The sequence below is a fragment of the Muscardinus avellanarius genome, assembly GCF_963383645.1.
Source record: "Muscardinus avellanarius genome assembly, chromosome: 12".
Lineage (NCBI taxonomy): Eukaryota > Metazoa > Chordata > Mammalia > Rodentia > Gliridae > Muscardinus > Muscardinus avellanarius.
Window position 1 is genome coordinate 106859537 of NC_137798.1, and position 26412 is coordinate 106885948.

At 58.3% G+C, this 26412-nt stretch overlaps 1 protein-coding gene across 1 annotated transcript; it reads right to left on the reverse strand.

Moving 5' to 3' along the window:
- Positions 1–4070: 4070 nt before the first annotated feature.
- Positions 4071–13181, reverse strand: TMEM179 (transmembrane protein 179; the record flags this gene model as incomplete). Its single annotated transcript, XM_080707825.1, has 4 exons — positions 4071–4250; positions 5510–5588; positions 6908–7045; positions 12877–13181. The coding sequence occupies 4 exons, from the start codon at positions 13179–13181 to the stop codon at positions 4071–4073; spliced, it is 702 nt and encodes a 233-aa protein (XP_080563951.1).
- Between the last annotated feature and the right edge of the window lie 13231 nt (positions 13182–26412).

Genomic DNA, 26412 nt, shown 5'->3' on the forward strand with positions numbered 1-26412 from the left:
GGCTGTGGGCGTAGACACAGCTGTGGTCAGTGGCACGCAGTTGCCTCTCCATTGAGATCCATTGAGCTGGACCTCAACCACAGGCCCTGGGCTGCACTGGCTGCAGCCTGTGTCCCCGGGGCCCTCATGGCAGAGGGAGGAGACAAGGGGACCTGGGCCCTGTGGGCTGAGTCTTCCGTGCTCTCTCTAGACATCGCCAGCAGGGACACCAGGGCCATCGTCAACGGTGAGTTCCGACCCAGCCCAAGGTCTCCATCCCCTCATCAAAGCATCAGAGTGCCCACCCTGCCTCCTTCTCGGGCGGCTCCGCAGGCCACATCCCCTAGGGCCACGCTCCCTCTGTGGGTGCAACCTGCCTCGGGCCAGGGCGGGTCGGGATCCATGTCCCATGGGAACTGTGGGAGTCACCTCAGGACCCCCTGAGCACCCATCCTGATGGGCAGGGACAGGCTGGGCAGCCTGGGTCCCTCCCACCAGTCCTCACGGGGAGGGTGGAGACCGGCCCGGGCCAGGACTGACCTGCCTGCTTCGGCCCCCAGGGTCCGGCCGGCGCCAACCCCGCAGAAGCTCCCTGCTCCAGCCTGGGCCCCGCGGCCGCTCCCTGCTGCTGTGGCTGGCCGTGTGTGTCCTGCTCGGGGTGGCACTGGGCCTGTGCTGTGGCCGGGACAGGCCTGTTGCGACGGTGCTGGAGGACCTCCAGGCCCAGCTTCTGGTCCTCATCGTGCACCTGCGGCACGCGGTCCTGGCCTGTTGGCGCTGCCTCCTGCAGCTCTGACCGGCCCACACGAGGGATCGCCTCTTGACGGCCTGGTAGGTGAGGCTCGGGGAGACCCCCGGTGGCCTTCGGGCTGGCCTCAATCCTATCTCCAGAGCCCACCCAGGAGAAAGCCCAGCTGGCCAGCACGTGGCCAGCCAGGGGCACAGGACTGCTGTGGGCCACCTGGGGACCGGACACCCATGGCTTGAGGCTGGACACAGCAGGCTCCCTCTGCAGTCAGCAGGGCCCCTCCGGTTTCATGTTGAGGCCACCATGAGATTTTATGAGGGAGGTCTCAACTGCGAGCCGCCAGGGAGCCACTAGCTCCTGTCCCCAGCCTGCTGCTCCGCATCTGTGGGACCCTCCCCCCAGAAAAAGCAAGAGCTGAGCCAGGGTCCAGGCCCCAAACACTGACCAGGGGAAGAGGGTCTGACTGGTGGGGAGGTCCTCCCTCCGCAGTCCACAGAGGCCTCTTGCTGTTGGGGTGCCAATCTCTGAGCCCAGGTCTGACCCCCACTGGCCCAAGAGCCTGGGAAGCCCGTGGGGGGCTGCAGGAGTGGAGGCAGGGAGGACAGCAAGGGGCCTTTAGCGCAGCCACGATGCCGGACTCCATGAGTCAGCCCCAGCTGAGCCCACAGCCGAGCCAGGGCTGCCCCCAGCTGCGGGGCCAGTGGGTCCCCTCAGCTCTCTATACGTGAGGGTCTGTCACCCACAGTCATGTTGAGGAGAAGCCACTGTTAGCCTGGCCTAGTGGTTCACACCTGGAAACCCAGCACTTGGGAGGCTGAGACAGGAGGATCACAGATTCAAGGTCAGTCTCAGCAATTTAGCAATGCCCTCAGCAACTTAGTGAGACCTCATTTCAAAATAAAGAGGCTGAGGGTGTAGCTCAGAGGTGGACGGCCCTGGTTTCGATACCCAGTGCCTCCCAAAACTGAGGAGAGCCCATGGTGGCAAGCTCCAGGGCCCTCTAGACCCTGCATGGAGGAGAGTCCTGAACAAAGCCAGTGGCCCGGGGTCAGACACCAGGGACGCCACCCGAGGAAACCTACAGAAGAGCGCCTTGGGCTCAGGGAGAAGTCGATTTTCCATTGAAAATACTGCCACCTCGTCCAGTCTTGGGACTTCTGCAGAGCCAGAGAAGCGGGAACCAATTCACTGAGGATTCAGTGTCAGTGACGGGCACACTAGTCCCATCCCCCATGGGCCTCCTGGCCTCCCCAACCCACGTGGTTTGTGAGACCCGGGGGTGCTGGGAGCCCCTGGGCCGAGGAGGCTACTGGGAGTGGTCTCCAGGGCCTCCTGTGGCCTCAGAAGCAGAGAGCCCAGCAGAGGGAGCCTGTCTCCAGAGTGGCCCAGAGATGACCGTGGTTAGGGGCGAGGGGGCCCTCCAGCATCCACCATCACCAGGGTTACCAGCCTGCGCACAAGCCCAGCTACCCCAGGACCCACCCCATCTCACCCCACCAGGAACAGGACCAGCAAATTATTACTCCATATTCCAGATGGGTAAACCGAGGCTCTAAAATCAAAGGCTGCCCTTGTGCCCCGATTGGGGGGGCCTGCTTGTAAGGGGCTGGTTGGGGCTCTGCTGTGGGGATGACAGCAGCCCCCATTCTCCCAGCAATTGTGAAATAAATGTTGCTCAAATCTGTACATGCGCCCTGAGGAATCGCTCAGGCCTGGGGGGCCACACGGGGAGCCCTGAGCGCAGGCCCTAAGGCAGGTGTGAGGTGCAGCGCGGAAGGCCGGAGCCAGGACACAGCTGTCGAAAGCCACAGAGGAGGGGCGTGAGGGAGGGTCCACGGAGAACAGAAGAACTCCTCGAGCACAGGGAGACTTGGGCACGCTGTTTTATTTTGTCATAAGAGAATAGACACAAGGAAGTTAAGGAACCTTCACTTCGGTTTAGCCAGAAGTAGAATTAAAAGAGTGTCCCTGCGGAGCTGGAGCCGACGAGTGGGAGGCTGGGCACGCACGTCACCTGTCCCCTCCCATCTGGGGAGAGGCCTGGCCTGCGGAAGCCCCCGGGCCACGGCGAGGCCACCAGGCTCTGTAAAGGAGGCTGTCACCACGTCGCATGGACAGCTCAGGCAGCCGGGCATGGCGGACAGGCTGTAATCCCAGTACTTGGGAGGCTGAGACAGGAGGATTGCAGGTATGAAGCCAGAGCACAGTAACTTAGAAGACTGTGTTTCAAAATAAAAAGGGCTCTTTCCACCATGCCAGCAGCCCTGCCCTGGAACAGTCCAGGGCCTTGTCCTCTGGGAGCCAGGTACCCCAGTGACGGGTCTGCTCTGCAGGAGGTGCCCAGTCCAGCTCCCGAGAATTATGGCCACCACCTTGGTGTCCGAGAGGGCTGCGGCCTGAATGGGGACAGGGCCGGGGGCGAGGCAGGAGCCAGGCACCTTGCGCTGGGGAGACAGACAGGAGCTCTTGGGCTGAAAAAACCCCATATCCAGAGGATTAGGACTGCTGAAGGGAGTGGGGGGAGACAGATCAGCTTTGGGGACCTCAAATTCCACCAAGGACCTGGCTGCCTTGCTGGAAACTCAGCTGGGCTCTGGGGCCGGAGCCCCCAAGACAGCAGGGGCCTCGCCACACCAGGCCCTGACCACCTGGAGAGGCAGCTTCCCAGTGCTCGGTGGCCGAGCCCACCAGGCCCTCCCCAGCTGAAAATACCACCAGCCACACCTGGTCGGCTCCAGTAGCCGGGAGTGAGCTGTAGACTAGCCCAGGGAAGCAGAACGTGCTCGCTGAGCCCCAGGGTGGGGATGGGCCCTCATCCCCCACAGGGCCCCTGGAGAGGGCCGGCTGGGCTCTCCTGCAGGGGCCCGCAGCCGGCTGCTGGAGGAGCACAGCCCTGAGCCATGGAGGAACACAGCCCTGAGTCCTGGGCAGAGCAGAGTGGGCCCGGAGCCTCGAGCTCACACCCTGGTCCTCCTGCCAAAGCTGCAGGGCAGGGACACAGCCCTCACCCTGCTCTGCACCCACAGTCCTGTCCACACACACACATGCACACTCACGTGCGCCCACTCGAGGCCGCACTGAGGCGGGCATGGCCAGAGGGCTCCCTGAAGGCTTCTGGCCCAGGCAGGTGCTGCATGAGGCCGGGGGTCGCCTCCCCAGCTCCATGCCACCTCTCCATCCTGCAGGCACTGGGTAGGAATGGGGTGTCCACCCACGGCAGGCAGGGCTGGGGACACATGCAGGGCTGTACCAACCGGGGTGAGAGCCAGGTGGGGGCCCAGACACTCCCCCAGGACAGGCCTCTGGGCAGGGGCCTCGGGCCAGCTCCCTGCCAGCATGGAGCCTAGATAACGGCGCTCTTCTCCCCCTGGAAGGAGGCGCGGGGACCCGGCCTGGCCAGCAGCAGCTCCTTCTCATGGACCAGGCTGTCCAGCAGGTCCTCCTGGCGGTAGTTGTGGTAGACTCTCAGGAAGGCCAGGGTGGTGATGGCCAGCCAGGCCAGCCACGAGGCCCAGAGGCCGAACTGCAGAGGGCGGGACAGCGTCAGCAGCCATGGCGGCACCCACTGCCCAGCCCCGACTGCCCAGCCCCCCGTGCTGGTCCCAGCCCTGCGAGAGAGGACAGGGCTGGAGGCGGGGTAGGGGGGACCCAGAGGCCCCACCAATCCTCGGACCTTGGCTTCCTCTACAGTGACCCTCGTGCCCAGCCTCCCTGAGCCCAAGCCTCTGCCGAGGCCTGGGGCTACGGCCACTCGCCGAGGCCGGGGTCTTCCCCTCTGGCACTGAGCCTGCTCAGCTCCAAGGCCAGCCCTTGCGTAAACCCTGAGCCCTTCCAGCCAGCCCAGTACACTGACCTTTATCCGCTGTTTCCTAACAGCTGAGGGAGAAATAACTGACCCCGCCCCGGCCTGCACCGTATCAGACTGCACCCTGTCCGAGCGGCTTGTCCTCAGACCCACTCACACTATCTCCTCGCACAGCGAGGTCTGAAGCCTCTTCTGCTAAGTTTGCATGGAGGGTCTGAGCCTTTCAGCTCATCTCAGCCAAGACGTCCAGACACCCCCGTCCAGGCCCCGAGGGCTCCTGGCCGTGGCGAGTGGTCAGGCCGGCGCTGGTCAGTGAGGCCTTCAGGAGCCAGGTCTGGAGTGGACTTGAAGGCCAGCAGCCCTGCGCAGTACAGGAAGGGCCGGGTGCAGGGTCCCGGCACCCACCTGCCCCAATCTGCATCACCCCGCGGGGCACGGACGCAGCATTTGGGGACAGGCCCGATTCCGGCGTTCTGCCCTGGCCCTCGCTGACTGCGGATGTGTCCGACAAGCCTGCTCTGCAGCAAACACCCAGTGTACAGCCCAACGAGGTCTCCTAGAAGGCGGGCGCAGGGGCCGGAGCGCTGCCCCTTCCTGAGACTCCTGCGGCTCCAGGATAGCCCTGAGCCTTCCAGCACTCTTCTGCCCAGGGCCCACTCTGCCCTGCTGGACACTCAGACCCGAGGCCCGGTCCATTCCCAGCTCCTCTCAGCCCTCCCAGCACCCCCCCACTGCACCTAGGCACTCCCCGGCTCCTGGCGCACAGCCCCACCCCCCCACCCCACAGGCCTGCTCAGTCTGCAAGACCCAGCTCCCGCCCCCGCCTCCAGAAAGCCTTCCCGACTGCTGCTGCAGCCCGTGCCTCCCCTGCTGGACACACGGGTAGCTGTCCGCTCCTCTCCTGGGGGTCAGCGAGGGTCCAGCAGCAATAGCCCTGCCGCAGCAGGCAGACTCCCCCCTCCTAAAGCCCCACCCACCTGGGCAATGGCAAACTGGTCATAGAAGGCAGAATTGTCCACATTCAGCTCCAGGTCGATGTCCTGCAGCTCCTCACAGCTGAAATGGCCAATTGTGAGGCAGAAGGTGACCGCTGGACCCCTGGTTGGAACCCGCAGAGCACCCCAGGCGGCGAAGGCTGTCCCAGTGGGGCAGATAAGACTTAGGGACCACTGGGGTCAGTGTGCCCCTCACCAGGTGGCAGGCAGGCTCCAGGGAACAGAGCCTGCAGACCCGCCCTCAGCCTGGCCCTGGACACCTGGGGACACCGGTGCTAGCCGGGAGCTCACTGCTGTCCACGGCCCCCGTCCTAACACTGCAGAGACCATGGGCTCCCAGAGACAGAGTGCAGGGAGCTTCACCCAGCACCTGGACTCCAGACTGAGGTGGGGCGATGCCCCACCCACTCTGGCATGCCAGGGGTGCCCAGCAGGGCAGCCTCTGCCTGACCACAGGCCGCCACCACACCCCAGCCCCACAGCACGTGGCTGAAACCAAATGCACACTGCGAAATCTCCATGAACTCTGACTGGGGCAGGTGCCGTGGCCGGGCCTCAGAGTGCGGTGCCAGTGGGGCGGGCTCCGGAGGAGGCACCACACAGCCCAAGATGCCCAGACGTGGGAACAGGAGCACGAAGACCAGAGAGGGCCCTGCACAGACGGCAGGAGCTGGAGGAGGGCAACAGTGCTCTCGAGGGGAAGGAAAGGGTGGTCCGTCCACCTGAGGGCTGGCCTGGGGCCCGGCAGGTGGACTGGGGCTGTGGAGACCCCAGGCAACCGTCATCTCAAAGTAGGGAGGCCACCCTGCCATGGAGGGGCCGCCCAGGCAGGGACGCGGAGGGGACCACCACCCAGCCTCACACCTGCTTCTGCTTTGTTCCCCAGGCTGCTGCCAGAGTGGCCCAGGGACCCCGCGTGCAGGGCAGGACCATGGCAAGGTGCCCCTGCCCAAGCTCTGCTGTCACTGAGGGGGGCACTGGGGCTCCGGGTTTAAGCTTGCTTATGGCAGAATGGGGAGCCTCTGGAAGGGGTGACCCCAGGGCCCTGCCTTCTTCCCAGGGGCCAGCAGTCACATGCTCCACTCTGGGCACCCAGGTCAGAGCTGAGCGGCCACGCTGCACCCACAGCTCCCTGCCCCCAAGCCTTCTGTTTTTCACCACCCCACCCCCACCCCACCCCTCAAAACCCACCGGCACCACAGCCCGCGTCCCTGTGCTGCCAGGGCCCCTGCCTCATTCCACAGGGCTTGGAGGACAGGGTCCCAGACAGGGCGGGCAGTGGGCCTGAGAGCTCAAGGTGGCCCCAGCCCAGGACCCTGGAGTCCTGGGACCAGGCAGGGTCAGGCAGGCCCCAGGCAGCGGGAAGGCAAGCGGGCTCACCTGTGGGGTACGGCACCCTTCTCTGTGATGGTGTCGCACCACATGGTGAAGCCCACGCTCACAATGGTGCTGGCGATGAAGACCAGGAAGACCACCAGGGCGCTGACCAGGAGGTTCACGAAGGCATAGAAGAAGGAGCTGCAAGGGGAACAGAAGGGGGCACTGGGGCAACACTGCAGTCCCTCCCCCGGCACCCCAACGTGGTGCAGCCACACCCTCCGGGCTTCCAGCCAGTGGCTCCAGGTGGAGAGTGGAGGAGCCCCCAGGGCTGCTTCCCCGTTCGCACCCCCACCCCTCACCCCAATTGGCCCCAAGAGCCCCACCTCACCCTCCCAAAGACACCATCACTGTGCAGGGAGGCAGGGCCAGCACTGGAGCCAAGGTGACAAGTTCCAAGGCCCGGGAGGTGGCATCCATACTGGAGATGCGGGCAGGACACCCTTCAAGCTGCCCACCCACAAGGCCCCGACCAAGGGCACCCCCAGGAAGCCACCCACGGCTATGGGCCGAATGTTTACAGCCCCCAACTTCAAAGGCTGAAATCCTAGACCAGGCATGGTGATACTCGCCTATAATCCCAGTACTTAGGAGGCTGAGACAGAAGGATCTCAAGTTCAAGGCCAGCCTCAGCAATGTAGCAAGATTATCAGCAACCTAGTGGGACTCTGCTTCAAAACAAAAATAAAATAAAATTAAAATTAAATAAAAAATAGGGCTGGGCATGTAGCTCAGAGGTAAAAATGTCCCAGGTTCAATCAAAGGAAAGAAGGAAGGAAGGAAGGGAGGGAGGAAGGGAGGAAGGAAACCCTAACCCACGGTGGCTGGATTAGGGTGGGAGCCTCGGGAATGTGATTGGCACCCCCATAAAGGTAGCCAGTGAGCTCCCACCACCTGGGGACAGCGAGAGGCATGGTCCATGGGCGGGAAACCCATCCCCACAGGGGCCGAGTCGGCCGGCACCCTGCTCTTGGAAGTCCAGCCCCCAGTCCTCCGGGCAACACGTCTCTCTGGCGTATCAGCCACCAGTCGGAGTGTTTTGTTTTAGCATCTAAAACAGACTAAGACACTGAGGAAGCTCGTGACCCACACGGTCGGCACCCACAGGACCGGTGTTGGGGACCTGCCACGTTGTCCGCTCGCACTTAGCCACTTACAGCTAAATGGCCCAGCTGTGTGGTCCAGGCTGACCGCAGCGGGGCTCCGGGGCCCAGGTGGTGGGGCAGCGAAAGGAGCTGACGCGGGGCAGGCTGCAGCACCCAAGGGTCCTTCGCACCACTCCCTCTTCTGATGGCACAGGGGCCTGTGGCCAGGACACCCACCCCACCCCGCCTCGTCCAGAACATCCGCCGTCTCTGTAGGACTCCTTCATTTTCAAAGGCCCGCGGGTGAGCTACAGGTTGGCTGAGCCTGGGCACCCACTGAGGCTGCTGGGAGAGGGGACAGGGACACTCTCCAGCGGGCAGCCCTCAGACTGGTCACCTTACAACAGGTGGAAACCCCACATCTCCAGGGAGCAATCCCCAGGGGCTCCCGATGACCAGCCACACTGTGCTGGTGCTGCGGGCCAACAGCAGGACCCGCAGGCACAGGAAGGCTTGGAGCCCATCCCTGTGGAGACTTAGAAGAGGAAGAGGACGTGGCACACCCTTGGAGCTGTGGGCCACGACCTGGCACAGACGAGCAGGACCACAGGTACCAGGCAGGGGATGGAGCCACCAGGAGTCCCACCCGCTACCCACATCCCCACCACCCATGGTCTCTGAAGACCGATGCCGGCAGCAGACACCCCCGGCGGCTGTCGCGCTGCCGATCCCATCTCTGCTAGGACACAGGACTGAATCCTGCGCCCCACCCGCAGCCTCACGCCTAGCCCTTGCCCAGAGGTAGGCCCTGTGGGGGGGTCCCCAAACCTCCCAGGGGCTGCCCCAGGCTGGCCCGGCCATTCCTCTGGCCAGGGGCAGTGACAAGCCCCCCTGTGACCCAGGAACCTACTCCTCTCCACCGGGACCCTCAATTAGCCCTTCCCGCGGGGACCCTGATAGCAGGTTCTGAACACCAAACCCCACCTGCCCTGGGGGATGAACAAGGGTCTCGGGACCACAGTTACGAGGAGGGTGCACCATGGCCTCCGTCTCCACGAGGCTCCGTATAGGCTCCTGCCTGAGAAGCGAGGGAGCTGGTGCCAGCCCCGCCCTGCCCCTGCGCAGCCACATGACCTCGCGCGGTCTCAGGTGCAACTCTGAGCCTGTTTCTCCGTCTCTGCAGCGAAGTCTAGAAAGGATGTGGGTGACTTAGCATTCCCAGCGTGGCCGATGCTCCCAGGCTGCTCTGTCCCTGCGAAAACCTGCCACAATGTGCCCGGGACACAGGAGCTCTGGCCCAGCCTCCCCTGTCCATTGCCCCTTCTCCCTCTGAGGGTAGGGGCAGCACAAGCTACCACAGCCAGGAAATCTGATCGCCCAAGGCTCCAGGCACTTCAGCAGCTTGTCTGTTAAGTGGACAGAAGGGGCAGCTGGCCAGGGGGCAGGGCAGGGCACCTCCGCTTCAGCCACCTTCGGCTCCCTAGCCCCTTCCAGTCAGTTCCCATGGAGCCTGCCTGGGCTTTCCAGGTTTTCAAAGAATTGGATGTGTCCAGAGCCTCACCTGGTCCAGCCCCCCAAGTTCTCAATGCCCCCCACCCTGTCCCCCAACACAAGAAGCAAGGGCAGGACAGGACAGCGGGCAAGAACGAGGAGCATGGCACACACAGAGTTAACCCGTCTCCGCTGCCTCTCAGGATGCCCAGCCTAGGATGTGCCGTCTCCATGGTGACAGCTATCCTGGGAAGCCCAGGGAGCCATCGGAAGGCTGAGCGACAGGTGTGGCCAGGCAGATGGGTTGTTTTAACCCGGCGCTCCTCAGCCTGCCAGTCACGGACTGCCGCCAGCCCTCGCTCAAAGGGCTCCCGTCAGGCAGCGCCCCCCCCCCAGCCCCGGCCCCTGGGTCCTCCCATCTGCCCTGAGGGTGAGCCCCCTGAAGCCACAGGTGCCAAAGAGTCAGCCCATCCAGCTGTGCACTTGGCAACGCATGAGAGCGCCAGAGCACCCCTCTGCGGAGCTGCCAGATGTGCCCGGCGCCCTGCCCCCGAGTAGGTCTTGCAGGGCAGACCACGCTGTGGAAGCAGGAGCCGGCGCCTCAGACACGGCCTGTGCCCACGAGCTGGGGTCCGCCAGGAGCTCCTCACGGGGCCTGCACGGGGCAGGGTTCTGCCTCGGCGCTGGCGGGAGGGTTCCATAGACTCTTTGGTTGCCACCTGACCTTAGGAGAAGTGGGGTGGGTGCCAAATCCGGCCAGGCCAGCTCTCTAACACCCAGGGACTGCCAGGGCGAAGTGCTTTCCATGAGCCGTTTCTGTGGAACCAGCCTGGGCTTGCCAGGTTTTGAAGAATTAGATGTGTCCAGAGCCTCACCTGGAACCCAGCCCCCCAAGTTCACAATGTCCCCCAACACACACAGCAGGGGTCATTATTTGAGGATTCCTGTGCTCGGATGAATGAGGTGCTCACCCAGCCAGGGTGCCCTCAGATGGCCACCCACGCTGGATGGTTCAGAAGAGCCTGGGCCCGTCCTGCAGGACTCGGATGGGCCCTGGCTACAGCAGACTGCCAGCTGGGCTGTGTGGGGCAAGGTGGACAGCAGGCAGCCAGATAGCCCCGTGGCCTCGGCCAGTAGCTCCAGAGGAGAGATGCCTGGACCAGGCCCGGCTGCCCAATCAGAGGCGGGCAGAGGTCCCTTGGCGCAGGACAGGTATCGCAAGCATGGAAGCAGAGACAGAGGCCCCGCGTGTCTGTCACTGAGAGCATGAGCTCCAGACCCGGCGTCTGGTCAAGCCAAGGCCACGTGGTCCTCCTCAGGGCGCCATGACACACCAAGTCGCCTCCAGCTTCCTATCCCACGGTGGGCCAGATGGTGGGGTGCACAAAGCAGGCCGTGGGCCTGCTGGCATCTCAGCCTGCACAGCCCCATGGGGAAGGGGTCCCAGGAAGGGGCCCAGGAAAGGCCCCAGAGCCCAGGCCTCAGTGGCCCATCGCTGAAGTGGGCGGTACTGGCCATTGCCAAAGGCAGGCAGACACATTCCATGAGATGGCAAAGGACAGAAGCTAGAGACCCAGTTTGCTGCTTCCCAAAGCAACCAAGATCCCCCCTCACAAACCCCAGGACCCTTCTCTCCCCTGGCCCCGTCCTCCAGCCTCTGGTGGTCTTCCCCCTCTAAAACCACCCCCACACTGGGTCGTACCTGGAGGCCTGGCTAGACCCTGAGCGCCCTGGGGCCACTTCTCTTGTAGGGACACCCAGAGGCCTGGATGGCTGTCCATGGCCCAGCTGTGGCCCCACACAGCCTGTGCTGTCCTGCCTCAGCACCCCAGACAGGAAGGACCTCAGGCCCCACAACATGCCCCGAGGTGCTCTGCCCCCAGCGGGCACACAGCACTGACTGGGTCAGCTCCTGGCTGAGCAGTGCAGGTGTCCATGACATCTCACACATCTCCTTGGGACACAGCCACTGAGGGAGTGGGGCAGGAGGCCCGGGAAGAGCAGGACTCGGATCTGGGGGCAGCTGCACTCTCCCCAAGTGGACACCTAGGCTCAGAGCTTCAAGCTTGGGCCCACGGCTTGGAAGCCACCCAGGCCGCAGGCCTATGTCCAGAACCTTAGTGTAATGGGTTGAGCTGTGTTCCCCAAAACTAGGTCCAAGTCCTGCCCCCTGGGACCTGGGACTTTTTGTAAATAAGATCTTTCCAAATGTAAAGGTTGAGGCTGAGAGCGGCCTGGACTTAGAGTGGAAGTGCTGAATCCAGGGACTATCCTCGTGAGACAGGGAGGCAGACACAGAGGAGAGGGCCGTGAGGAGAGCCCAGGACGGGAGCAGCAGAGCCCAGGCCAAGGTTGCTGGAGTTTAGAAGCCAGCAGACACTTGGGGAAGAGTCTCCCCAGGGCCTCCAGAGGGGCCCAAGCCCGCAGACACCTTGATCCTGGCTTCCAGCCCGAGCACTGTGGGGCATATATTGTTTGGCACCCCAGTTTATAGCACTTTGCCAGGGATGGCCCAGGACGCTCCCTCGCCTGCGTCCAAGGGTTTGCACCACCTCCCCCGGCTTCCCTGTCCGCCCAGACACAGCCCCGCTGGCCTTCTCTGCCCAGGAATCCCCTGTCTCCTCTCCAGCCCCTCTTTCTGTGCCAAAGCCACACTGATGGACTGCAGGGTCCGGCCGCCCCGCCCTGCCCACCCTCACACCCTCAGAGCCCTGTTCATCTGCCACCTCCCTATGACAAGGGAGAAGCCGCTACAGGGGCCAGCAATGACAGCAAGTTGGGGGCAGAGCAGAGCGGGGATGGCCTGGGTCTGGGGAGCCCCTGGCTCTTGGCAGGAGCCCCAGCTACTCGCAGGGGAGTGGGTGGGACTCGGGGGCTCTGGCCAAGGATCTGATTTGGCAACTCGGTGAACTTCATCCCACTGGCTGCAGGACAGCGCAGGGCAGGAAACGGCGAAGAGGAGGAGAAAGGACAACGCTGGAGGCCCTGGCCCTCCCTGCACCCGGCCAAGGCTGAGCCTCCAGGGGCTGCCTCCAGACCTGCCTCGCCATCCAGGACGATGGGGAGCCGGGGGCGCCCTAACCAGGACCCGATCCCTTCCCCCGCCCAGGAGAGCGCAGGCTCAGACCCGGCTGGGAGCTGTCCCAGCCCTGGAGAGTGGGCCCAGCTGAGCCCGCAGGGGAGTTCCGGCCTGCTCATCCATGACGGTGCAGTCTGCACCCAAGGGGCCCGATGCCTGGAAGGTGGAGGCCATACGCACTTGTGGAGGTGGCCAGTGGCCTCTAAGAAGGTCGGCCCAGACCTGGGGCTGCGCGCAGACAGAGGACGGGCTGCAGGGCAGAGCTGCGGGCGAGGGAGGGCTTGCGGCCCGGGGGCGGCCGCCAGGCCCCCACTTACCCCTCGTGGCCCTTGCAGAGGAAGAAGAGCGTGCGCCAGGCGTGCGCGGCGGCCAGCAGCAGCGAGAGGAAGCCGGCCAGCAGGCTGAAGCGGCAGGCGGCCGGCGGGCCCCACTCCTGCAGGGTGAAGCGCTCGCGGCCCTGCACGCTGGCGTTGGCGCTCAGCCACAGGCCCTCGGTGAAGAGCAGGCAGCGGCCGCGAAAGTCGTGGCCGTTCTCGGACAGCGGCACCACCACCACGAAGCTGAACAGGAAGGCCAGGAAGTAGCAGGCGCACTGCGCGAGGAGGAGATTGTTGGGCGCCATGGCGGGCCTGGAGGCGGCGGCGGCCGGGGAGCGGGAGCCGGAGCCGGAGCCGGGGCCGGGAGCCTGCGCAGGCCGGCCCGGCGGGCTGGGGGCGCCGAGCGGAGCCGGGAGCCTGCGCAGTGGCGGCGCCCCGCCAGGACGCGTGCGCAGGGCCGGCCGGGCGCGCCTGGGTCAGCACCGCGGACAGCTCCCGGGCGCCTGGGTCAGCACCGCGGACAGCTCCCGGGCTCCTGGGTCAGCACCGCGGACAGCTCCCGGGCGCCTGTGTCAGCACCGCGGACAGCTCCTGGTGGGTGCCGCGGTGGGGGCGAGGGGTGGGGGCGCGGCTGGGAGACGAGGCCTGGACTGATGGAGCCCCGGCCTGCAACGTGGGGAGGGAGCGAGAACATTGCGAATCGGCCGTGGAGACCAGGACCCGTTCCAGGAGCTAGCGGTGCATGTCCTGCCTCCCTGGTTCCCCCATGGGCGCTGAGAACGTAGGTATGGAAGTCCCGGGTGCAGCAATTCGTCAGCCAGGATCTTGGGGTGCCAGCACTGAAGGAGCAGGACAGAGCGTGGGCAGCCGGGGTAATGGGAAGGAAACAGAGGCCGTGCACGGAGACGGGAGGGTCTGTGCCCCGGGAAGGGCAGGGGTCTGTGGGCTGTGGTGATCCCGCACCATGCCCTTGGCCTCACACAGTAGAGACCTTGAGCCGATGCCTATAAGATAAATACAGGATGCCCCAGGCACCTCATTAAGACATCTGTGCTGAGATAGATTCTGTGCATGCATTAATTAATAGAATTAATGCCTTTTCTAGTTTCCCTTAAGACGGAGTCACATGTAGTCCAATTCCCAAAGAGAAGAAGACTTGGCATTGCTCCTCTGGCTGGAAATTACATCAGAATTTTTGTGGCAAGCACTAAAACTCTTTTGTTTTATTGCCAGAGTAATGCACACTCATTCTTCATCCCAGCTCAATAGATACATGCAATATAAAAGTATAACATCTCCTTCTCCTTCCACCTGTCACACTAACAGGGCTGGCCACTTTTAACAATCTGGCATCTACTTTTCTAGACATTTTTCACATAAATACACACAATGTGCAAAGACGCTTCATACGACGCGTGCATTTTGCAAGTTGATCTTTTTATTCAACAACGTGTCGTGGGTTTTATTTGACAATATGCCATGGACATCACTCCCGCCCTGCACACGCAGACCTGTTTTATTCCGTGTGTGTGTGTGTGTGTGTGTGTGTGTGTGTGTGTGTGTGGTGCTGGTGATTGAGCCCGGGGGCATTCTACCTCTGAGCTACACCACCAGCCCTATGTTATGTTTTGTTTTGTTTTTGAAACGGTCTCACTAGGTTTCTAAGGCTGGCCTCCTCCTTTCTCTCTCAAGTTCTGGGACCATAGGCGTGCGCCACCATGCCCGGGTCTATTTTATTCTTTTAGTGAGGATGGTGCCACAGTGTGTCTCCAAGGTTTGCTATTTCAGACACTGATCTGTGAACATCCTTGTTCACGAGCTTGTGTAGGTAGCACGCATGTTTCTAAGAAACTCTCAGAGGAAGAGTTCCTGGGGTAGAGGATCACAGTTAAAATCTTGACAGAAATCACCAAGTCATTTCTGAAAAGACTGAACACACTTACCCTCACATCTACACCGCAGACCCCGTCTCCAAACATCTACACCGCAGACCCCGTCTCCAAACATCTACACCGCAGACCCCGTCTCCAAACATCTACACCGCAGACCCCGTCTCCAAACATCTACACTGCAGACCCCACCTCCAAACACAAGGTTTTTAATTCCGCCAATTTGACATGGAAAAGATGCCTTTAGAATGTAACTTGGAGCCGGGCGTGGTGGCGCACGCTTATAATCCCAGCATTCGGGAGGCTGAGACTGGAGGGTCACGGTTCGTGGACAGCCTCAGCTACTTAGCGAGGCCCTTCGCAACTCAGTGAGACCCTGTTTCAAAGTAAAGAATTTAAAAAATTTGGGCAGGGGGTGTAGCTCAGAGATCAAAGGCCTCTGGGTTCCATCCCCAGACCTGCAAAAAAAAAAAAAAAAAAAGAATGTAACTTTGTAACTTGTACTCCCTTTATCATTAGGAGATGAAACATCTCTCATATTCATTACTATTTGCCAATTGTCTCCTATAGATTGCCAACTTCTTTGCAATCCTTTAGACACACACCCTGAAGAACAGTCGCAAAGCTCACCGTAGCTACCCTTGCCGCAGAGTATTAACCAAAATGGGTACCATCAATGTCCTAACTCAGCAGGGTGAAACTGAGCCCTGCCAACGTTTTCATTGTGCATCCCTATGCCCTCCTCTGAGAATGTCTCAGAAACATGTGTGCCACCCACACAAGCACGTAAACAGCGTGTTCACACAGCAGTGTCTGAAGGAGCAAACTTTCGAGTGCTCATGAGGGAACCCAGCCCAGCCCGCCCCACTCAGACACGAGTGGAGATTCCAGCTACTCACTGGCGGTTGCCTGCCTGGGTGGGGTGCACTTTGAGGCTTTGGCCAAAACAAAACAGACCTTGACAACTGAGAAAAACAGCTGGAAACTAGACAAAGCCTGAAGGCTCACTAAATGCCACCATCACAAAACGCACAGGTTCTGGAATGTTTGCAAATGACCTCTGTTTAACATTCGAAAATTAAAGGATTTCCTTATTTGTATTGGTCAAGGTCCTCCAAAAAACAGAAGCGATTGATACAGTATGTATGTGCGTCCTATGGCAATCCAATTTCTATACATGGAGGGAGGGAGGGAGGGAGGAAAGGAGGGAGGGAGAAAGAGAGAGAGGGGGAGAGGGAGAGGAAGAGGGAGGGAGGGAGGGAGGGAGGGAGAGAGAGAGAGAGAGAGAGAGAGAGAGAGAGAGAGAGAGAGAGAGAGGAGATTTTTTTGTAGTACTGGAGAGATGAAACCTCGGGGAAGTCTACCACCAAGCTACACCCCCAGTCTTATTTTTTTATTCTTTATTTTGTTTTGAAACAGGCTCTCACTAAGTTTCAGAGAGCCTCACCAAGGAGCTGAGGCTGGCCATGAGCCTGCGATCCTCCTGACTCAGCCTCCCAAGTACTGGGATTACAAGCGTACACCACCATGCCCAGATCATAAATTTTTAAATAAAATAATTGCAAACTGAACACAACACATGTATTTAAGAAAATAAGAATTTATTCTACCAATACAAGAATAGCTTATCTCTAGGAAATGTAGCAATAATTTACTACATCAACAAATAAAGAAGGAAACCCTACATTTTTGTGTCAAGGCAATACCTACAAGGTATTTCATGCTGTTCAATAACCTTTTTTCTGATTTTTAAAAATCCTATATATGGTAAGAGGAAAGTTACCAAAATATGATAAAAACTAGCTTTAAAACGTCAAAACACTGCACGTGTTCAGATACGACGAGGCAGGGTTGTCTGGTCACAGCTATTGTTCACCGTACGTTTGGCAATTCTACCTAATGAACCAAGACACTAAAATAAAATGCTTATTCTATTTTATTGTCTTTATTTCTTTCTTTATTTCTTAAATATCTATGGAAACAAAGGGGCAAAGTGTTGGAGGGCACTATGATTATATACTTAAAACCCGAGAGATACGAACTGGGTATGGTGGCGCACACCTATAAACCTAGAACTTTGGGAGGCTGAGGCAGGAGGATCGCAGGTTCAAAGACAGCCTCAGCAAATTAGCCAGATTCTCAGCAAGTTAGTGAGACCCTGTTTCAAAATAAAAATGGCTAGGGAAGCTGGGCATGGTGGTGCATACTTGTAATCCCAGCATTTGGGAGGCCGAGGCAGGAGGATTGCAATTCACAGACAGCCTTAACTACTTAGTGAGGCCCTTTGCAGCTCAGTGAGACCCTGTTTCAAAATAAAAAAAATAGGGCTGGGGGGTGGAGCTCAGAGGCAGAATGCCCCTGAGTTCCATCCCCAGTACCACAAAAAAGAAAAACAAAACCAAAAAGAGATGACTAGGGAGTAAACTTGAAGGTTAAATGCCCCTGGATTCGATACCCAGTAGTATGAAAGTAAAAAGAAAGAGAGAGAGAGGAGGGAAAGGAAGGAAAAATAAAACAAACTGGGAATGCAAGATACTCTCAAACATATTAGCATTTGCAAAAGAATTCTGTAAGCGACACCAGGCTGGCGGGGCAGGGGCGGGCCAGGAGGCAGCCTCACAGGCACGCAGTGCGCAGGCCCTTCCTCCCCCGCCTGCCTGCACCGAGTGCCGCTCAGAGTTCGAAACTGGATGCGGACTCGGTGTCTGGCCGGGCTGCACTCCGGACTGCTGTGAATGAAGCTAACAGCGCCTCCGTCTCCTCTAGGGTGCCGGCTTGGTCTCATTCACCGCCAGTGCTCGCTGCCGGTCCTGACTCCTGGCTTCCTCTCTGGCTTTGCTGGTTGTCTTGTCTGAGCCCACCTTGCTTCTGAGGACCAGGGGCTGCCGCGGCTGCCTTATTTGGGATGCCACTGACCCCACCCTCAGGAGCTCAGTCCTGTGGCTGCAGCCCCTCCGGTCATTCTGTACCTACAAGGAGACCCCACTGAGCTCAGCAGAGCGGGCACAGAGGCCACGGCACTCCAGCGTGCCCAGTGTCCCCTGCAGCCACCCTGTGGAACTCAGGCCTCGGGTTCGAGCTAGGCCTTCCGTACTTTGTGACATACCCTTGTCTCTGAGGTCGGTCTCTCTTCTACCGACTACCAATACTGTGGCGTGTCTGCCCCACGTAGGGCACGCCGTCAATTTCCCAAGCTCTCTAGACGTGATTATGGGCACATCTTCTTGCAGCCACAACAATTGCCACAGATTCGGTGGTTCGGACAGCCCAAATTTATTCTTTGGTGGTTCTGGAGGCCCCAGTTCTAAAAATCAAGGTATCAGCAGGATTCTGCCCATCTCAAGACAGGCCATGAGCAGGCCCTCTGGCTTCCTCGCTTGGCCTCAGATTGGAGACAAGTCATGTTCTGCTTTCGTTGTCTGTCTCTGGACCCCATACCTCTGACTCCTGCATCGGCTCCTCCTGACTCCTGGTCAGGGACCAGCCAGGGTACCCCCTTCCCTCACGGGGCCCCCAGGCACCCCAGGTTTGGCTCAAGGTGGTCCCACCAGCTGACCTGCCCACCTTGACCCAACCCCAAATCTCCCGGCCACAAGCCTCAAAGTTCAGGGTCTTTCCCAGAAAGCCTGAGCTGGGCTGGTCCCAGGAAGCAGACTCTGGCATAGGGGTCTCTCGGGAGCACCCCCTGGGAGCCACCAAGAACAGCAGGTCTGGCCAAGGGAGAAGCACAGGGTTAGCAGGCAGCCGAGGACCCGCCTGCCCACAGGCGTGGCCTTCAGAAGACCACACGGGGCAGGGGCTGGACCGCCGCACCCAGGCAGTCACCAGTATGGGCCGCGGCCCCCTCGGGCTCGGGAGCATGGAGCCACCACCAGGGTCTGGCCTGTGCCACCGCGAGCCGCGCGCAGACCTTTCTTTCTCTAAGCTGTTCTTGTCAGGGATTTTTTTTTTTGTCAAAGCTGACTAAAAACAGCCTCACAGGCACGCACAGGAGAAAGTTAAATCTGACACTGCGCTGTGTTAACACGCAGGAATGACCATCACACTCACACCTAGTACAAAACAAGCCCGGTGTGTTCCAATGGCCAAAAAATACAGTGACAGAAGGCCATTTAGAGTATTCTGGGTGATCCAAGGTGAGGGCAACGGTCTAAGACAGGAAATGCGGTAACAATAGAGGGAAAAGAGAAAGATTAAACCATATGAAACTTAAAAATCCTCTATGGCAAAATAGACTACTTATTATCAAAGTCAAAAGAGAAGCAGCTGATGAAGAGGAAACATCTGGCCGGGCGTGGTGGCGCACGCTTGTCATCCCCGCGCTTGGGAGGCTGAGACAGGAGGATCGCACAGGTTCGAAGCCAACCTCAGCCACTTAATGAGGCTCTCAGCAACTCAGTGAGACCCTATTTCCAAATAAAATAGGTCTGGGAGTATAGCCCAGAGGTAGAAAGCCTCTGGGTTCCACCCCAGTACCACCAAAAAAAAAAAGAGTACAAAATAGGGCTGCGGGTATAGCTCGGAGGTAGAATGCCCTGGGTTCCATCCCCAGTACTGAAAGAAGGAGGAGGAGGAGGAGGAGGAGGAGGAGGAGGAGGAGGAGGAGGAGGAGGAGGAGAAGCAAGGCCTCGCTGGCCAAATGTATAATTGGCTCCAGCAAACTGACAAGACATAGGGCTAGCAGATTGTTCACAGAAGTGGAGATGGACGCATGAGTATCTAAAGACGCCTTCTTCTCTCCTGCAAAGACGCAAACAAGAATGGAAATCCAACTCCGTGGCCATGGGAGGCGGGCGGAAGGCAGCCCAGCCGGCAGCCCTGAGCGCCCCCCACGCCACGCACCCTCTCCTTTGGCTCAGCTCCGCCAGGAAGCCACAGCTCCGAGGAAAAGGTCATTTCACAAGACTCGAGCGCGTGAATGTTTATTAAGACTGTGCCGGCCAAAAACAGAAAGAGCTGGATGTTTATAAACCAGAGGAAGCTGGCTGGGTTCCGGTCACTACGAGGGAAAAATCCCGTGCTGCTGAACGGAGGCCAGGGCTGTGGGTGCTGGCTCGGGGGTGTCTGTCAGGGCCCAGGATGACCCCAAGAGGGAGCAGGGTGAAGGAGCAGGTTTGATTTCCGTGCGAGGGGAGAGGGAGGACCGAAGCCGCCGCCCGTGCCCAGCCTCTGAGCACTGTGCACTGCGCACACTTGCGCTCTCTGGGGCACACTCTGCAGGCAAACCCTAACAGACGCTTAGCGTGCAGTTACAGGTGCTGTGGCCCAGGTAGCCATGGGGCAGGTGCGGCAGGAGGGAGGAGGGGCGGACTCACCTAAGGCCCAGAGGGTCCAGGAAAGCTGGCAGGGGTAGAGACTCAAAAAACTTAGTAAAGCCAGGCGTGGCGGCACTCGCTCATAATCCCAGCATTTGAGGCTGAGACAAGAGGATCGCGGTTCGAAGACAGCCTCAGCTACTTAGTGAGGCCCTTTGCAACTCAGTGAGACCCTGTTCCAAAGTAAAGAATAAAAAATAGGGCTGGGGGTGGAGCTCAGAGGTAGAATGCCCCTGGGTTCCATCCCCAGTACCACAAAAAAAAAACAAGGTGCCCCTGAGAGCTTGCTTTCTTCTTCCATTTTTGGACTGTGGATTGAACCCAGGAGTACCCTATCTCCCAGCGACATCCCTATTTCTATTAATTTTTTTGAAACAGTTCTTGCTAAGTGGCTGAAAGTCTTGCTAATGGCTGAGGCTGGGCTTGAACCTGTGATCCTCCTGTCTCAGCCACCCAAGTACAGGAATTACAGGTGTGCCGCCACACCCAGCTCCTGAGAGCTTTTTTAAAGTAGGTGGGATACAGGTGGAAGCCTCTGGGAAGCTCCTCAGAGGTACACCCCCCATGCTCACCGCACCCCGCACAAGGGAGCAGGCAGCTTGCCCTGGTCTGTGCAACGCAGGCTGCAGGCCATGCAGCTCAGAACACAGAGGTGGAGCGGTGGGCAGCCCTAGATCAGCCAGGGGAGGAGGGCGCGGGCTGAGGGACTCGGGAGCACGCAGGAGCACTCAGTGCACACCCAGAAGGTCCGAGGCTTCGTGCTTCAGCTCCCGTGAAGGCCAAGGGAAAGCCACACAGAGGAAGCCCACCCTCCTGAAGGACTGCTGAGGGACCCAGTTTTGTCCTGCCTCTCACCCACTGGGTGCCGCCTGAGTGCCACACCAGAGTCCTCCCAGGACACGAAGAGAGAGTGAGCGTGCCACTCTGGAGGGACTGCAGAACCAGGGCGGCTGCTAAGAGGCTTGGGGTGGAGGCCGGCTGGGCACCTGGGGGACAAATGGATGAGTGGATGAATGGGACATCAGTAAGGGAGGGTCAGTAATAAATGACAGGGTGGGCAGATGGTGCACAGGTGCAAGGCTGGGTGGGTGGGGGGGCAGGTGAATGGATGGATGGATGGATGGATGGATGGATGGATGGGCAGATAGCTAGGCGGGTATGTGGGTGGGTGGGTAGATGGATGGATAGATACATGGATGATTGGTGAGTGGATGGGTGGATTAAAGGATGGGTGATGGATGGGTGGGTGGGTGGGTGGGTGGATGGATGGGTGGGTAATGGGTGAGTAGTTTGGTGGATGAAAGGGTGGGGATGAATAGATGGATGGGTGGGTGGGTGGGTGGGTGGATGGATGGGTACATGGCTAATGGGTGAGTGGATGTAAGGTTGGGTGACGGATGATGGGTGGGTGGGTGGGCAGATGGATGGGCAGCAGTGGGTAGGTGGATGGGTGGATCCCTGGGTGATGGATGAGGATGACGGGCTGATGGATGGGAGGTGGAAGGAGGATGAAGATGACTGAATGTATTACGAACGCACAGGTGGGTGCGTTGATGAATGCGTAAGTAGGCAGGTAGGTTGCGCCGAGTGGAGAGACTGGGATGAAGAATGGTTAGCGAGTCCTTGCAGCCGCACTCTGGAAGCACCAGCACTGGCCCTGGTGAGGCTGTGGGGTGCTAGTCATGGTCTTGTTGAGCTCGCCATTTGGGGGTGAGGCCTCCACACATCAGCCTCTGGGTCCACCAGGACTGGTCCTAGTTACAAACCCTAAGCAGATTCAGAAGTCTAACGCAGAAAGGCCAAGTGAGAGCCGACTGTCAAGGAACTAGGACAACAGACAGAAAGAGCACGTGCCCCAAGGGCTGGCGGAAGGCAGAGTCGGCAGGGAGAGGGCCATCTGCATGCCGACGGGCTCAGGCTGAGAGGGGGGTGTCTGCCTCTGGAAGCCCAGGGGCTCCAGGGCTGCTGTTGTCCCTGGACAGCGCTGGCAAGGGCGTGGCCGACTCAAGGCTCTGGATCTCCCTTTCGTGTGGTTCCAAAACTGCCATTTTTGTGAATACAGCTATTTCTTTAGCTTATTTTGTTCCTTTTCTAGCATTTTCAGTTTAAAAACCTTAGCCTATTGGAGCTGGGTTGTAGCACAGGTGTAGTCCGCACAGGCGCTGAGGTTCAGTCCCCAGCACCAAAAACAAGAGTCTTAACCTGTTATCTTTCAACGTTTATAAATAAATTTAAAGCTGCGCGTTTTCTTCTTGGTAACACTTTGGCCATGCCCTAGAGGACTTGCCATAGCCATTCAGTTACGAAGAGTTGACGGTTTCCGTTTTTAACTTTTCCTCTAATACCTGCTAAAATCATTAACAGTGCAGTTCCAGCTGCAGACATTTTGAAAACCTTTTTTTGCTGTTGGTTTTTTATTTTATTGCATGATGATTACTGAATTTAGCCTATACAATATCATTTTAAATTTGTTGAAATTCCCCTTGTCACCTAGTGCACTGTATTTTAATGTTCTTGCCGTGTTAAAATATATGTGTGTGTTCGACTTCTGTATTACACATTTCTATACGTGTGCTAGGTTAAGCTTTAACTGTATTGCGCTTAGGTTTCTGGAGGTCTCCCGCCATGATTAGGGAATTAGAGATTCACAAATTTCCTTTACAGCCTCTCTCTCTCTCTCTCTCTCTCTTTATATATACATATATATATATATATATGTATAGAGAGAGATTCTTTTGACAACAATAACTTAGTGATTGGCAGCAGAAATATCCACAATGAATAGTTCTACTTTAACAAAGTATAATTAAGAAATATCTTGCCGGGCGTGGTGGCGCACGCTTGTAATCCCAGCATTCGGGAGGCTGAGACCGGAGGATCGCGGTTCGCGGACAGCCTCAGCTACTTAGTGAGGCCCTCTGCAACTCAGTGAGACCCGGTTTCAAAATAAATAATAAAAAATAGGGCAGCGGGTGTAGCTTGGAGGTTAAGTGCCCCTGGGTTCCAGCCACAGACCCGCAAAAAAAAAAAAATCTTTTCATAAACATATCACAGTATCGAATTCTTATAAGAGAAAAATATGAAGAAACAAAGCCAGCAATGAAATAGCTACACAAACAAAAGAGTATCTCCCCAACACAGTGTCTGAAGGGGTGAAAAAAAAGGTAAAGTGAGAGCGTTGACGATGCTAATATGAAAAGAAGCCGAGGGCTGTATTTATTCTTCTTTTATACAACTCTTACTCTATAAAAATGGTGAGACAGATATATATATATATAGTGTGTGTGTGTGAGTGTGTTGTGTGTGAGTGTGTGAGTGTGTGTGTGAGTGTGTGTGTGTGGTACAGGGGATTGGACACCCAGGAATTCTCTACCTCTGAGCTCCACCCCCAGCCTTTTTTTAAACTTTTTTTTATTTTGAAATAGGGTTCTGCTGAATTGCTGAGGGCCTCTGTAAGTTGCCGAGGTGGGCCTCAAACCTGCAATCTTCCTGTCTCAGCCTCCCGAGGCCTGCTGCTCCCGGTGCATAGTAAAGCACCAAGGGACCGGCTTTGGGCTTTCGCTGGTCTAGTTATCCTTCTTGGCACTTGGTGGGCCTCTTCGATGAAGATGGTGCATGGGTTTAGCTTTTGGAAAAATGTCCCCCATAGCTTCCCTTGTTCCCCACGGGACCCTGTGAGACAGACCCCGGAGCCTGGTCCTGCCCTCTGCACGTGGTCCCTGCAGCTTGGCTTTCTCTGCATGTTTTAACTCCAAGACCCCTCCCCTTTCTCCAGGCCCCTTCTCCTTCCCAGTTGTAGTGCAGGTCTGATGGCTCAGCCTCGCCCCACCCCTCGCTAAGTCTCACGCCCCTTCCTCTGACGGGGCGGTCAGCTCTCTCAGGCCATCTGCTGTCTTCTCTGCCACCCTCCTTGGGGAGGGCTGCAGCGTGGGAGGGCAGGCGTCTGCCAGGGCACTCCACATTCCAGCCAGACACAGCTGACCCCACCCACCACGCCTGACCCTCTGGGGAGGGAAGGTTTGTGCAGAGTGCGAGGCCCCACGTGAAGACAAGCTCCTGAGGCCAGGGGGAGGCGCGCACAGGGTGGGGGGACAGTGGGCCAGCAGGACGGGCAGATCGGGGGGTGACATTCCGCCCAGGAGCCCCAGCGCCCCCAGCGCCCCCGGACTCTGAGGCCGCAAAGAGACTTGGGCAGGGTCTCGGGGGCTGAGGGTGCCTGCTGGGAGGCGAGTCTGGAGCACTCCCGCCCTACCCAGCACTTGATCTCTTAAGACATTCCAGTCTCAGGAGTCAAGATAGGAACAAGGAAGAGGGAGAGAAGTGCTGCTGCCAGGAGGCCAGCTGCCAGGCAGGGAGGAAGAAAGTGCTCCTGCGCTGCATGTAAATGAGCCGCTAATTGCTTTCTACAAACAATGTTTATGCAAATGGCCCGAGTCTGCAGCAGGCGCTCACATCCCACTTGTCACCGGCTCCTTTCATCTCCCACCAGGGACCCTCAGACGCGCTGGGGAGGCCCCCTGTGCGCCCCTCCCTCTAGGGACCAGCCCAGGCCTGTCCGGCCTGACGCCCACCCCACCCCGCGACACCGCGCCGCTCCCCCAGCAAGGGCTACACACCGCCGAGGAGCCCGAGATGCTTTTGGCAAGGCACACAGCTATTTTCCCAAAATATATATAAAGACTTTCTAGACATCAGTAAGAGTGAAGCCCTCAGTTAGGAGAATGGTCGAGTGAGATAAGCAGCTACAGAAAATAAAACCAACTGATCTTACACACGCACGTGGCTGTATGCCGGTCACACACACACACACACACACACACACACACACACACACACAGTCCTAAAACCACTCTCAATAAAGAAATGCACATTAAACGGTCCTAAGAGGACTTCTGAGCGACCAGAGAGATTGACAGCTGCCTGGTCCACCCAGAATCAGCACAGAAGAGGAACCCGCAGCAAGCCGAGTCCCTGGGCCGCAGGAGGCAGGGCTCGCCCCAGCTGCAAAAGAACTGCCTTGGAATCAGAAGAAAAGCTCCTGCAGGAGAAAAACTAAACCGTGGGGCTGGAATATTTAAAACCCAAGTCCAAGAAAATGCTCCAGAAACCCAAGGCTTGAATCTATGAGTAGGAAGCCCCGTCCCCAGGCACGTCTGGGGCAATGAACATGTCTAGTGAAACCATTACATCTCACAAAGTAAAAATGATTTTTTAAGAGCACCATTACTCTCCGGCCTCAGACGTCTTGGAGATGAGAGCAAAGTGAGGTACGAAACATCAGTGAAAGGAAGTCTGGAGCGGACTGTGTCTCGGCAGAGAAAATAGTTTTGTGTTGCCGTAAGGTCCTGGCTATAAAAATTACTGGCGAAGGTCACGCACGGGTCCATGAAGCCGCGAAGCTTTCAGATAGTGACAGGCCCGGGAGAAAGAGAACCAGACTGGCCCATCATCTCCCTTCTGTGTGTGTGTTTGAATTTCAAGCCAGATAAGTGCCCTAGACGTTTCTTCACATTTCAGTCTGTAAATGAGAGGCTGCGTCAGTCATCAACAAACACCCGGGATAACTCCTGGGAGGAAAGGGTCATCGCCTCACGAGCGGGGACGCCTGGCTCTTGGTGACCGGCCCTGTTCTTTTGGGCCTGTGGGGAGGCAGCGTATCGAGGCAGGGGTGCGGGGTGGAACAAAACCACATCCTGAGCCAGCAAGCACAGAGGGACTTACATATGCATAATCGAGCCCCTGAAGATAAAAATTAAAACTGTGGGACCAAAGTACTCAAAATCATAGTCCAAGAAAATCTTCCAAATAAGAGTTCATCTCCATGTAGAAAGCCCCATCCCTGTGGGAAGGAGAAGAGACCAGGGTCCCACAATCCTCCAGGGTGAGCCCCAATCACCTAAGGACCTCTCATTAGGTCCCACCTCCCAAAGCTCCACCCCCCCAACAGCACCACCCGGACAACCTTCAAGACGACCTTCAACACCGGGCCTGTGGGGGACACTTGAGACCCAAACTGCAGCGGGGCCTCTACCTTCCCTTCTCAAGGGGAACATGGGCGCATCCGAAAGGTAAAGCTTGTCTCTCTCCCTCCCCTGGAGCGCAAGTGTGGCGGTTTCTGCACCGGCTCCAAGACTCATAAGCTTGGGGTCCCCTCCTAGGGTGCAAAGGTCCCTCTTGCACAGCAGGGTCCATCTCACTCTCAACACAGCGCCCAAGAGGCGATGGGTCATGGCAGCCGAGAGGTCACGGGAACTGAGGGTCACGGGAACCGATGCCAAGGGGTTCTGCAGACAAGCAGCGCATTTTCCAGACAGAAGGTTTTGGGTTTGGGT